The sequence below is a fragment of the Homarus americanus genome, unplaced genomic scaffold (assembly GCF_018991925.1).
Source record: "Homarus americanus isolate GMGI-L3 unplaced genomic scaffold, GMGI_Hamer_2.0 scaffold26351, whole genome shotgun sequence".
NCBI classification, from domain to species: domain Eukaryota; kingdom Metazoa; phylum Arthropoda; class Malacostraca; order Decapoda; family Nephropidae; genus Homarus; species Homarus americanus.
The window spans coordinates 7,830,977-7,843,783 of record NW_024724368.1 but is presented as its reverse complement, the minus strand read 5'-3'; the positions used below and the strand labels follow the sequence as shown (position 1 = coordinate 7,843,783).

Here is a 12,807-nt window from a genome sequence, read left to right as displayed (position 1 = left end):
CGTCTCTAGGGAAAAACACCTCGTCTTATATAACAATCACCGAGGAATTAATGTTTCATGGTTATAGAGAAATGTTCTGGCAAAAGCTGTTCCAGGTGGAGTGCCAGTTGCCACACCATCAACCTCAGACGACAATATTTCTCCATCAAAGACTAGTGGTAAACAAAGCTGGCGGAGAGACCGTATATATTCTCGCTGGACATGCCACTACCACTGGCCACTAAAACAGGTGGTAACTGTTCAAGGTAATACGAATGGGTGTGAGTGACAATCACCCACTCTGCCAGGACAATCAATGCAGCTTCCTCCCAAACAACATCATTTATCAGCGGCTGTACCACCACCACCACATGCCGGCTCCGTGGCACTACTACCATCCTGCACCTGACCAACACTCTCCTGTCCACCTACATACTGTGTTCTATTATTACTATACACTGCACTGTACATATGTATATTAATACTACACACACACACACACACACACACACACACACACACACACACACACACACACACACAAGGGTCAGTGAGCCAAGTTGCCTAAGTGAGTGATACGCCAAGTATCTTCGGCATGGGAAGACGCCAGCATTCCTAAGAATATGCGGCACAAGGCCACTTGCGCTATGTAGTCAACGTGATTTGTGGTGTGTCACTGCACGGAAGACACCATTTTCATTTGTGTAAACAGTGGTAAAACACGAGATTAAGTATATGCATGAAGTGGTGGTGCTACTGATGCTGTGGGAGGAGGTGAGGGAGGGGTAGTGCTGACGGTGATAGTGAAAATGGTGTGGGGGGTGGAGGTGCTGCTGCTGTGAGTAGTGGTGTGTGGGAGGGGAGGGGTGGTGCTGGTGAAGCTGGTGTATGGGGGGTGAAGATGGGGTGGGAAAACTGGTGACGGTGACACAGCTGGTGATACTTACAGTGCAAGCAGAGGACGGGGGTGATGAAGAAGACGTTGCCCAGCTGGTGTTGGACCGGCATCAGTGGCCCAGTCACGCTACGTCGTCCTCCTGCGGGGTGTTAATTAAAATACATAAATACAACATTCCAAACAATGCCAGATGTCTTTACTGGTAACAATATCAAACACACACGACAATTAAAATATAAACAATCCAAATATTAAGGACCACATAACAACATTAGAAACACGTGACAGTACAGCTACACAAACACTTCACCACAAATGTATCCTAAACAACCTGGAATATCACAAAAAATGTATAAACAAATTTCTTTTTCAGAAAATTCATCCATCAATTTTTGAAACATGGCTCTTCACAGTATACTTTAAAAATTGATCGTTGTAAGTCTATGGGGTTGCGTCTCAATAACATTATTTTAAGTAAATTCTCAGGACAGAATTGATTATAAACCTTTTTCAGACACTTATTATTATGAAAATGAGGCTTACATACCATAAAATACCTTCACGGCAAACCTACCTCACATTTAAACTAGAATAAAAATTGAAACAAATCAAATCGCTTTTTCCACTACGAGCAAAATATATAATTTCTAAGATATAGCATATCACACCAAATATACCAACTACAAGAAACATATCTACGACCAGTCAGCTACAGTGTCGTGAAATCGATCTTCTTCAATAACATGTTGGTCACAGATTATTCACGCAAAACTTGACTGCCGTAAGACATTTTCTGCTACAATTATTTCGTAAGAAAGATCAAGTTTATTTTCTACACATTTCTGCACAGGAAGAGCATTCGTGACTCACTCAATTATATACCTACTCTTAATTTGTAATCCTACAGTATCAATTTTTATAATTCTAAACAAACGAAGATAACTAAGATTACCGTGTACCACCAACAGTAATAACGTTACATGAGAATGACTTCTGGCACTTCCTACATATCACCTTGCTATCTTCCTAGGCACACAGCTTATTTTATCTATTTCGAGTATTACCATGACCATGTAGTTATCTGCCGATTACTCCCTCATAAGACGGTCTTTATTAGCATGAGGATTTAGGATGAAGAATTAACCCTTTGTGGATGATGACTTAACCCTTTGTGGATGATGACTTAACCCTTTGTGGATGATGACTTAACCCTTTGTGGATGATGGCTTAACCCTTTGAGGATATTAGACTTAGTTTCGTTTGGTTTAAAACGCCTGGATGTTAATTTTAACCTTTGAGGACAATGGTTATAACCCTCTGAGATTGAAGGTTTAATAACACGACGGTTAAGCACTTTCAGGATGATGGTTTCATTACTTTATAATTTAGTATTTAAATTCTCTGAAAGTAATGGTTTAACCCTTTGAAGACAACACTTTAAACCATCCTCCACATATTAAAACTTTTCACAAACACGGATCTCCAAGCGATTTACCTCGCCAGGTTTAGTCTCACTCCAGTGTTTCAAGTATCCGAGAAATTCATACGTCAAATCTTCGTCCACGTGAACCACAACGACCTGTAGTGGGGTCAACATGTACGGTAACAGTCTAACTGTAGTGGGGTCAACATGTACGGTAACAGTCTAACTGCAGTGGGGTCAACATGTACGGTAACAGTCTAACTGTAGTGGGGTCAACATGTACGGTAACAGTCTAACTGTAGTGGGGTCAACATGTACGGGGTCAACATGTACGGTAACAGTCTAACTGTAGTGGGGTCAACATGTACGGTAACAGTCTAACTGTAGTGGGGTCAACATGTACGGTAACAGTCTAACTGCAGTGGGGTCAACATGTACGGTAACAGTCTAACTGTAATGGGGTCAACGTGTACGGTAACAGTCAAACTGTAATGGGGTCAACGTGTACGGTAACAGTCAAACTGTAGTGGGATTAACCAGTCACGGTAGCCTTTCCGAAAATGAGAATTTTTCACAAAATTAGACTTTGAATCGTGGACTCTAGACTGACAAGAGACAAAAACAAACCCACCAATCGAGCAAAACATTAGGAAGAATCGTATACTTCACCGAGTAAAAACACAGCACGTGGTCAAAACATGGTACAGTGATAGGGATGAAAGGAGGAGGAGGAAGATTGATGAATGAACCGCTGGACGACAGGTCCCAGCCACCAGATCAAAAGGATTGCTAGCTGGGTACACCTACCTCCTTGGCGCTACCAATTCACAATTTCCAGGCTCTTGAAACATTTTCAGAACTGAACTATACACCTGTCTGCTGCATACAAGTTCTTCATACAAACTCCAGTGACAAAATATCAAGATTCTCGACATCACATTATGTATCCCAGCGGCGTGATTTGAGCCGGAAAAGAAGTATTTTTCGGGCAGTTGCAAGCGTAGGTAATATATTTTAGTATATAATCATTCATTTATTGAAAGTTTAATCAGATGTTGATATTTACGTTCTGACTATGCAACCTTGACCATACTTTTTTTCTCCCTCTCTAACTGCTTGAATGTGTAGTCCCTGAATTCGTGCGTTCGTTAAGATGAAATATCGAGTTTGTAAATATTCATTCAGAGACGACCTTCATATACTTTACATTACCCTGATAATTGTCTTCTAGAAGGACACTCTTACAAACTGACTGCGTGTGTGTGTGTGTGTGTGTGTGTGTGTGTGTGTGTGTCAACATAATGTGACATTATCAGTGTTGTGGGTCACACCAGAGAGGCCATACAAGGTCACCCACTCCTCAAAAACATCCTCTTCCAAATCTCACATAAAGAATATTCCACAAACGTTTATCCTCAAACTCATGACCAGCGCAAGATTTGTTTGCACCATTCTTTGTTATTCCATTCAGTCTAATTCGTCCTTTGTTTGTTCCATTGTTTCTGATCCTTCATTTGTTTGTTCTATCCTTCTGTTTACCATATCCATAACCTCTGTTCCGTTCTTTCTTTACATCCATTGTCTGCCCTTTTAACTCACTGCTCTATCCTTTGTTTATTCCTTCCTTTCTGCCAAATCCGTTCTTTACCCCCCCTTTTCTGTCTACTCCGTTCTCTCTGTTTGCTACGTCCTGTCCGTTGAACCCACCACCCTTCTTTACCGAGGTTTATATGACACGCTCAGCTTCAGACAGAAATACAGCTTCGTTGATTGGATATAATATTCTTTCTCTATTTTAGTACAGTAGTCTCAAGCTTTGTTGGATCTTTGTGTACACTCGGAAATGATTTTTATTCATGGTTTTCTCTTTCTGTGCGAGGCGGGATTATCAGGAACTAATTGTTAGTAATCATACCAGGGGGATTTGTGTGTGTGTGTGTGTGTGTGTGTGTGTGTGTGTGTGTGTGTGTGTGTGTGTGTGTGTGTGTGAGAGAGAGAGAGAGAGAGAGAGAGAGAGAGAGAGAGAGAGAGAGAGAGAGAGAGAGAGACCACGAGGCAAGAAAAGATATTACGGCCACTCTTAGTCTTAGCTTTCCCCTCGCCCATTACCCCCACTCGAGGACCTCCTCTGCGCGGCGTACTGTACTCCGCCTTCTCCCCAGGACAATGAGCCACGGCCCAGCCCACAACAATATCGTCTTGATAAAAGTTCCGCTCCACATCCCTGGTGAAGTGCGCCCTCCCTCCCCCACCCTGGGTACACTTCACCACACCCACCAGAAAGTGAAGGAGAGGAAGAACACGAGGAGGAAAAAAATGAAAATGATGTTGAAGACAAAGATGAAAACGGAATAAATAAAAGATGATGATGATGATGATGATGATGACGCAGTTTGGCAGAATAGAGTACAAGAACAAATCAAAGTAGAAAAGAAAAGGGAAGAGGAGAAAGGTTCAGTTAATCACACGCAAAAAAGTGACATGCACTCCACTGTACACTGGAGAGGGAGGGTACATTCCATTATACACAGGAGAGGGAAGATACACTCCACTACACACTGGAGAGGGAAGGTACACTCTACACACTGGACAGAGAAGATAAACTCCACAACACACCGGAGAGGAGAGGTACAGTGGTACACTCCACACTGGAGAGGTAAGATACACTCCACTACACACTGGAGAGGTAAGATACACTCCACTACACACTGGAGAGGGAGGGTACACTCCACTACACAAAGGGGAGGGAAGGCACACTCCACCACCCACCCACCCACCCACACCCACAGGGGAGGGAAGGTACACTCCTACACAGAAGACATTGAACCAAAATAGCAGGACAGAAAGTAACAATGCACCGCCACCACAAGCTGAGAAAGGAGCGAGAATCTACCCTTCAACACAGCACACGAGGACTGCGACAGGGCTCTCCAGATTTCAAGGTGCTCTTGGGTTGTTTTGAAAAAGGTCAAGGTGGCGGGGGGGGGGGGTGTACTGGACTAAGGAAAGATATAGTAAAGAGAATGAGGTGAAGGATGTTTTGGTGATGGTGGAAAGTAATTCTGGAGGACGTGGACTGAGGGCTTGCGAGACATACCTTCAATGAAGACGTTTACATAAAGTACCTTTCATCCAGCACAAAGGGAGCGTGGCGGTCGGGTGGTTCAATTCCTGGGCGCTCCCAGTTTACCCGGTTGTAAATGGGTACCTAAGTTTACACCTTGGCGAAATGAATGCAGTCAGGTGCATTACCGGCCATGCTGCCTCCTTGTTTACCGAAGGCTTAGTATACAGTGTGCTGTATCAAGGGTCCCCACTTTTACTTTTCGCCTGGCCACAACGACAATCGACAAACCTATATTCAAGTATTTAATTCAGACAATTTGATAATCTTAACCCTCAGGAACCGACCTGTATCAAAAGTGAAGACGAGGTCACAAGGCGTTTCACGTAATTAGACAGACACCTGAATAATCATGGGGCAAAAATTTCAACCTACAGAAATACAACCAATTATTTTATATTCATACCGTATCGCTGAGGTACGAACCTATAAACATGAGTTATGATATTTGCATAACAGGGCCTGGGTTCGAAATTGTAAATTCGGGTCATAAAGCGAATCTGCCACAATACTGTACGTTACAATACATGAACTTTGTCACAGTGGCAAGAATGGAAGGCGACACACCATAAGGGGAGTGCAGGGGATCAACACCCCTTTATACTTTAATGCACGGCCTGTTATATACTTCTACAATACGATGGTTAGGTTAAAAAAAACACAAACACATAAACAGACACAATTTACAAAAATCTGTGTGCATGTTTTAAAACTTTACTTTCGTGTTGTAGAAGTATATAACAGGCCGTGCAATATATATATATATATATATATATATATATATATATATATATATATATATATATATATATATATATATATATATATATATATATATATATATATATATATATATATATAATATATCTCGTGGCTGATTATCCTGCAGGGCTACTGGCAAATATTCAAGCAACTCCTTCCTTAGAATTTGAAGCATTGGGTCCTCAAACATGCTTTCTGGTGCTGGAATGAAGTCATTGAGCGAAATGGACCTCCGCTGCTTTTTGAAGCGCTTAAACAGAATAGTCTCAGGACTTCCAGTTGACCCACAGATCAAACTGAAGACATCGCTTAGCATAATTTCTAGCACATGGTGTCTGCATGCTATCCAAACAAGTTCCTGTTCCAGTTCATCTTCAATGCGGACACATGCTCCACAATGTAATCCTGTATTGGAAGCAGTAGTATCAAATACAAGTCCTTTAACCAATTTCTCAACATTCCATGATTTAATTGCTTCCAAACATGCTTCGGCCTGTGATTCTCTCTCTTTTTTGGGTACTCCTAGCAGCTTCTCTTGTCCATTAAATGTCACCACAATGGCAATGCGACTAGCAGTTGTGTTCTGTACGTCAGGAAGGAGTTTTCCGTCCCAATGTAGGAGAAGAGGTTCATCTGGAGAAAATGATTTTCGGTCTGTTTCAGCTGCTTGCTTACGCCCACTTGCTCTGTACCTTCGAATCCTACTCCTAGAAAACGACATGTCTGCAATATCGTGTCCAAGAGCTTGTGCTACAGCCCCAGCTACAAACACAGCATTTCTGTCTGATAAATTGGTACGGTCCATGGCTTCAATGACTACTGGTGACTTGATAATATCAGTTTTTCTAGAACGCTTCAAAGGAGGTGCTCCAGACGAAGATGGAATAGGAGCTGATGGCTGATACTCTTCTTCTGATGATGACGATGAAGAAGAAGGATCGTAGTGGAAAGCTTGTCCTGTTTTATTAAATTCTTCCCTTGCTTCATATCTAGCCTTTGCCATGGACTCTTTTTCCTTTCTCTGTTGCCTCCTGGTTTCAAGTGAAGCTAATTCTTTATCAATACTAGCCATGCTACATGACTGAACACTTTCCCGCTGCATAGTGAGGAATTTCTTGTCCTCCAAATTAACCATTGTCATCATTGCATCTTTCGTGGCAATATCAAATAGCTTCTCAATATCAGCTTGGAACACTTGTTCTTTCATTATGTCACTCTCACGCTGTCTATTCCGGTTAACTTTGAGCATCTGGTACTGATGATATAACTTTGAAAGCGTGTTGTGTATATTAAGACTGTATCATGCGGACAAGAAAATTCAGTCCTACACTACAAGTATAATATGCAAAATGGATTGACCTCTAAATGTTAATGAATATGGATAAAATTTTACAGACCTTATCTATGAACCAAATGGACAATTTTAAGGCTTGTGGAGGCAATATATTACTACTTATATTTTTTACCATATAGTTTTGGACCACCCTAATATATATATATATATATATATATATATATATATATATATATATATATATATATATATATATATATATATATATATATATATATATATATATATATATATATATATATATATATATATATATATATATATATATATATATATATATATATATATATATACGTCATTCGTTAAGTAATCCAATGTGGAAGGTTTCTCACGTCTCTTATTAGGGGGGGAAATGACGAAGCGGTGAGAGCCTGAGCCGTGGGCGGCCTGCGTCGCCTGGGAGTGAGTTGGGAGCAGCAGCAGTAATGAGCCCGGCAGAGGAGTAATGTGTCACGCCTACCAGCCTCCGCCACCCTAATTACCAACCAAACTAATTATCCCTTCATGGTGGTGATGTAGAAGGGTACACACACATGCCGTGACGTGTGGAGCCATCGTAACGGTACACACCTCAACCAATACCCACAATGTCGTGAACCTCCTTCAGTCACATCACACTCTAATACTCAGGGGTCTGTTGCACCACTAACACTCAGGGTCTGCTGCACCACTAACACTCGGGTCTGGTGCACCACTAATGGTCCTCTGCGTCGCTAACAATCAGACAGTAATCGGAGGAGTGGAGGTACTTGGGTATTCTGGTACCAAAGTGTACAAGAGCCAGGGTGTACAGATACCATGGTGTAGAGTTACTTTAAGAGGGGATGAGGGTGCAGAGGTACCAATACACAGAGGTATTAATAGTGGAGGGGCCAGGACGTGGAGCACCCAGGGTTGTGGGGTACCAATGGATAAAGGAGCCAGAGTGTGGGGTACCAATTGGTTAAGGAGCTAAGATTGTGGGGTACCAATGGGTTAAGGAGCCAGGTTTGTGGGGTACCAATGGGTTAAGGAGCCAAGATTGTGGGGTACCAAAGGGTTAAGGAGCCAGGGTTGTGGGGTACCAATGGGTTAAGGAGCTAAGATTGTGGGGTACCAATGGGTTAAGAAGCCAGGGTTGTGGGGTACCAATGGGTTAAGGCCAGGGTTGTGGGGTACCAATGGGTTAAGGAGCCAAGATTGTGGGGTACCAAAGGGTTAATGAGCCAGGTTGTGGGGTACCAAAGGGTTAAGGAGCCAGGGTTGTGGGGTACCAATGTCTTAAGGAGCTGAGGTTGGGGTACCAATGGGTTAAGGAGCCAAGATTGTGGGGTACCAATGGGTTAAGCCAAGATTGGGGGGTTAAGGAGCCAGGTTGTGGGGTACCAATGGGTTAAGGAGCCAGCTTAATTGTTTGGAGCCAGGGTTGTGGGGTACCAATGGGTTAAGGAGCTAAGCCAATGGGTTAAGGTTGTGGGGTACCAATGGGTTAAAGAGCTACCAGGTTTGTGGGGTAATGGGTTAAGAGCCCAATGGGTTAAGGAGCCATGCCAATGGGTTAAAGAGCTAAGGTTGTGGGGTACCAATGGGTTAAAGAGCTAAGCCAATGGGTTAAGGAGCCAGGGTTGTGGGGTACCAATGTCTTAAGGAGCTGAGGTTGTGGGGTACCAATGGGTTAAGGAGCCATGGTTATGGGGTACCAATGGGTTAAAGAGCTAAGGTTGTGGGGTACCAATGGGTTAAAGAGCTAAGGTTGTGGGGTACCAATGGGTTAAGGAGCCAGGGTTGTGGGTGTACTAATGTGTGGAGGAGTCAGGGTAGGGGGAGAGGCCCGGAAGAGGTGGGGTGGGGTGAAGCTCCAGGAAGCGCTAATCGCCCCCACCATGCATATTCATTACGCCCCAACAAAAGCTCTTTACCGAGGCAGGTTGACATATTAATATTCTTCCTAAACACAGCATACATCTCCCCAGGCTCCAGCGCTCCCGTGTTAAGCACCATCACACACGCACACCGCTTGCTTGTGGCCGACAACCACATTTTCCACAACTTAATCGTGTTATTTGTTTTCGGTGCAGATTAGTCTTTTTTTTCCCTAACTACATGATTCATCAAGGCTTTTAATACGAACTGGGTTGAAACTAGGGCAATGTTCCAGAAGTCTCGGAACATCGTGTACTTTAAGGATTTGCAGCTGCACCCGTGACATTTGACCTTTCACTCTGACCTGTGACTTCGACTGATGAGACGTCTGGAGAGGCACTGGGAAGACTCAGACATAAGCCCACTAAAATAATCCAAAGGAAATTAAATACATTCCAATCCACATGGAGAAGCAGTGTCACCCTCGCCTCGCATGTCATGACACACCTACGAACACATCCATTGCATGGAAGAAAAAATTGAGATTTGTTACTCATTCTTCTTGTCCACAAAATACCATTGAGTGCCTTAGGCGGAATATCTTAAAACTAATTAAACATGAACAGTGATGAATAAAAGTCCCCATACACGTCCGAGACTCCGAACTATACAGTAGATGGGGCTGAATGTGTCATTTGGGTTTGGTACAGTTTCCAACAGACGTGTAAAGGAACTTTTATTCGTGACTGTACTGTACCTCAGTCTAAAACGTCAGGGCCTTCTTTTTCCATGATTCATGCCACGGCTCAAATTTAGGGGGACCAAAGGTCAAACTCTGCCACACTATACTTTACTCCTCAGTTCCCACACATTTCTCACCAATCATGATAAGATCGTGAGAGAGACCAACAAGGAAATGAACATGTGTGATATTTGTGCAATTTGGTCATTTTTCTTCGATCAAAGTTAAAATGGTGGCCAAATTAGGCTTGTTGGTTTATTATTTCTTGGTTTTTTAAAGGATTACTCACTAAAATACACTGAGACAACCACCCCCAAGACAGGTCGAGTCGTGTAAAAACTGCAACACACCACAACAAAACATTTCAGTGACGATGACATATTTTCAAAGAGAAGAATAATGTGTCACCTGGGGATCGTGCACAACAAAGTGGTTTTGTGATTACATCCCCAAATAAAGGTGGTAATTGTGGGGGTGTGGGGCCTGTAACTAAGAAGCAGGTCCCCGTAACCTATTTTTTGGCATAAGAGATATCACATGGACGTTAAGGCCTCCGAAGCCCCTTACTGTTCTTCAGGATAACCTTGTCTGACCTCCAGTTAATAGCCCAATAACACTCTTTTAACCCTATTTAATAGTAAGCCTCGAGTTAAAACCATTCTACAAGAAACAAACATTGGGAAGCTCGTATTCAAGTTCTCAATAGTACCAGCGGGAACATTGCACTAAGTGGGTTTGAAAATTTCCTTCATAATCATTACGTGTTTACAGCCTATAATTATACCGTAAAGTTCACTGAATATTCATTTTTCATTTATTAATGCTTACCACCTGATTTAAATTCAAATAGCATACGAAGACTTTAAGCACTATAGAGTATACTATTATCAAATGACCATAACACTACGGTTTATTTAATGTAACAACTTTTTATAACATTGTTATCAACTTTAAATGTATAATTTCAGTAAGACTACAAATTATAAATTAGATGCTTTCTGTCTCTATGAAATAAACATATTTACCGCCAGCAACAAATCCCAATCTTTTATCAATCACACGGTAGTGAGAGGCGGCGTAAGACTAACAAGGTAAGGAGAGGAGGGAGAGGTGTGGGCGTGACACGGTAGGGAGGTGAGGGCGTGACACGGTAAGAAGAGGTATGGGTGTGACACGGTAAGAGGTGTGGGCGTGACATGGTAAGAGGTGGTGTGGGCGTGACATGGTAAGAAGAGGTGTGGGCGTGACACGGTAAGGAGAGGTGTGGGCGTGACATGGTAAGGAGAGGCGTGGGCGTAACATGGTAAAGAGGTGTGGGCGTGACGCGGTAAGGAGTGTGTAGGCGTGACACGGTATGAGGCGTGGGCGTGACACGGTAAGTGGTGTGGGCGTGACACGGCAATGAGTGGTGTGGGCGTGACACGGTAGAGGTGTGGGCGTGACACGGTAAGGATGTGGGCGTGACATGGTAAGTGGTGTGGGCGTGACACGGTAAGAAGAGGTGTGGGTGTAACACGGTAAGCAGAGGTGTGGGCGTGACACGGTAAGGAGTTGTGTAGGGCGTGACATGGTAGAGGTGTGGGGGGTGACATGGTAAGAAGAGGTGTGGGCGTGACATGGTAAGGAGTGGTGCGGGCGTGACATGGTAAGGAGAGGTGTGGGTGTGACATGGTAAGGAGTGTGTAGGCGTGACACGGTAAGAGGTGTGGATGTGACACGGTAAGAAGAGGTGTGGGCGTGACACGGTAAGGAGGGTGTAGGCGTGACATGGTAAGAGGTGTGGGCGTGACATGGGAATGAGAGGTGTGGGCGTGACATGGTAAGGAGGGGTGTGGGCATGACACGGTAAGGAGTGTGTAGGCGTGACATGGGAATGAGAGGTGTGGGCGTGACATGGTAAGGAGTGTATAGGCGTGACACGGTAAGTGGTGTGGGCGTGACATGGGAAGGAAAGCTGTGGGCGTGACACGGTACGAAGAGGTATGGGCATGACACTGTAAGAAGAGGTGTGGGCGTGACAGGGTAAGGAGATGTGTGGGCGTCACACTGTAGGGAGGGAGTGACCACATTATCATTCTCATCATTAATAGTATCGCTACTAAATTTATTATAATTATCATTACTATCATCGTGACTACAACATCTTAAGATTATTTAGCGTCTCCGTCATCTACAACATTCCCTGGCTCCAACAGTCCTCACTACTGACACGAGGAGACTGCAGTAACACAATCTTTCCATCGTTACAACTTTTACAAGCTTAGAGGTAAGTCATAAATCAACAGCAGGTACTGGATCAACTTCCGTTCTATTTGGTGCAAGTGAACCAAGAGTCTGGCTCCAGCCTTCAAGGAACTAAATTTGGACACTGAGGCGACCTTTCAGTTGTCCCTCACCTCGGGGTCTTGATATTTAACCACACTGAGAGAATACTGGTCATTATACCGTACAGTAAGACCAACAACAACACCACCTTTATTAATCTCGCCACAACCACCACTAACCACCACCTCTATTACCACTAACCACCATCTCTATTACCACTAGCTACCATCTCCATCACAACTACTACCACCACCACCATTAACCACGACTTATCATCGCCAACAAAACGCGGCATCACGACTACCATTCGTCACCACCACCACCCACTGTCTATCTATCCCTACCAACATGGCTACCA

The 12,807-nt window shown here is 43.4% G+C and overlaps 1 protein-coding gene across 1 annotated transcript in view; it reads right to left on the bottom strand.

The window, feature by feature from the left end:
* Positions 1 to 526: 526 nt before the first annotated feature.
* LOC121864288 (phosphatidylinositol 3-kinase regulatory subunit alpha-like) overlaps positions 527 to 12,807 on the bottom strand; it is a 93,504-nt gene continuing 81,223 nt past the window's right edge. Inside the window, exons 5-6 of the mRNA XM_042363375.1 lie at positions 903 to 1,016; positions 527 to 594 (exon numbers count right to left, since the gene is read on the bottom strand). Coding sequence (XP_042219309.1) covers positions 527 to 594; positions 903 to 1,016 — 182 coding nt within the window. The remainder of the gene's footprint in view (positions 595 to 902; positions 1,017 to 12,807) is intronic.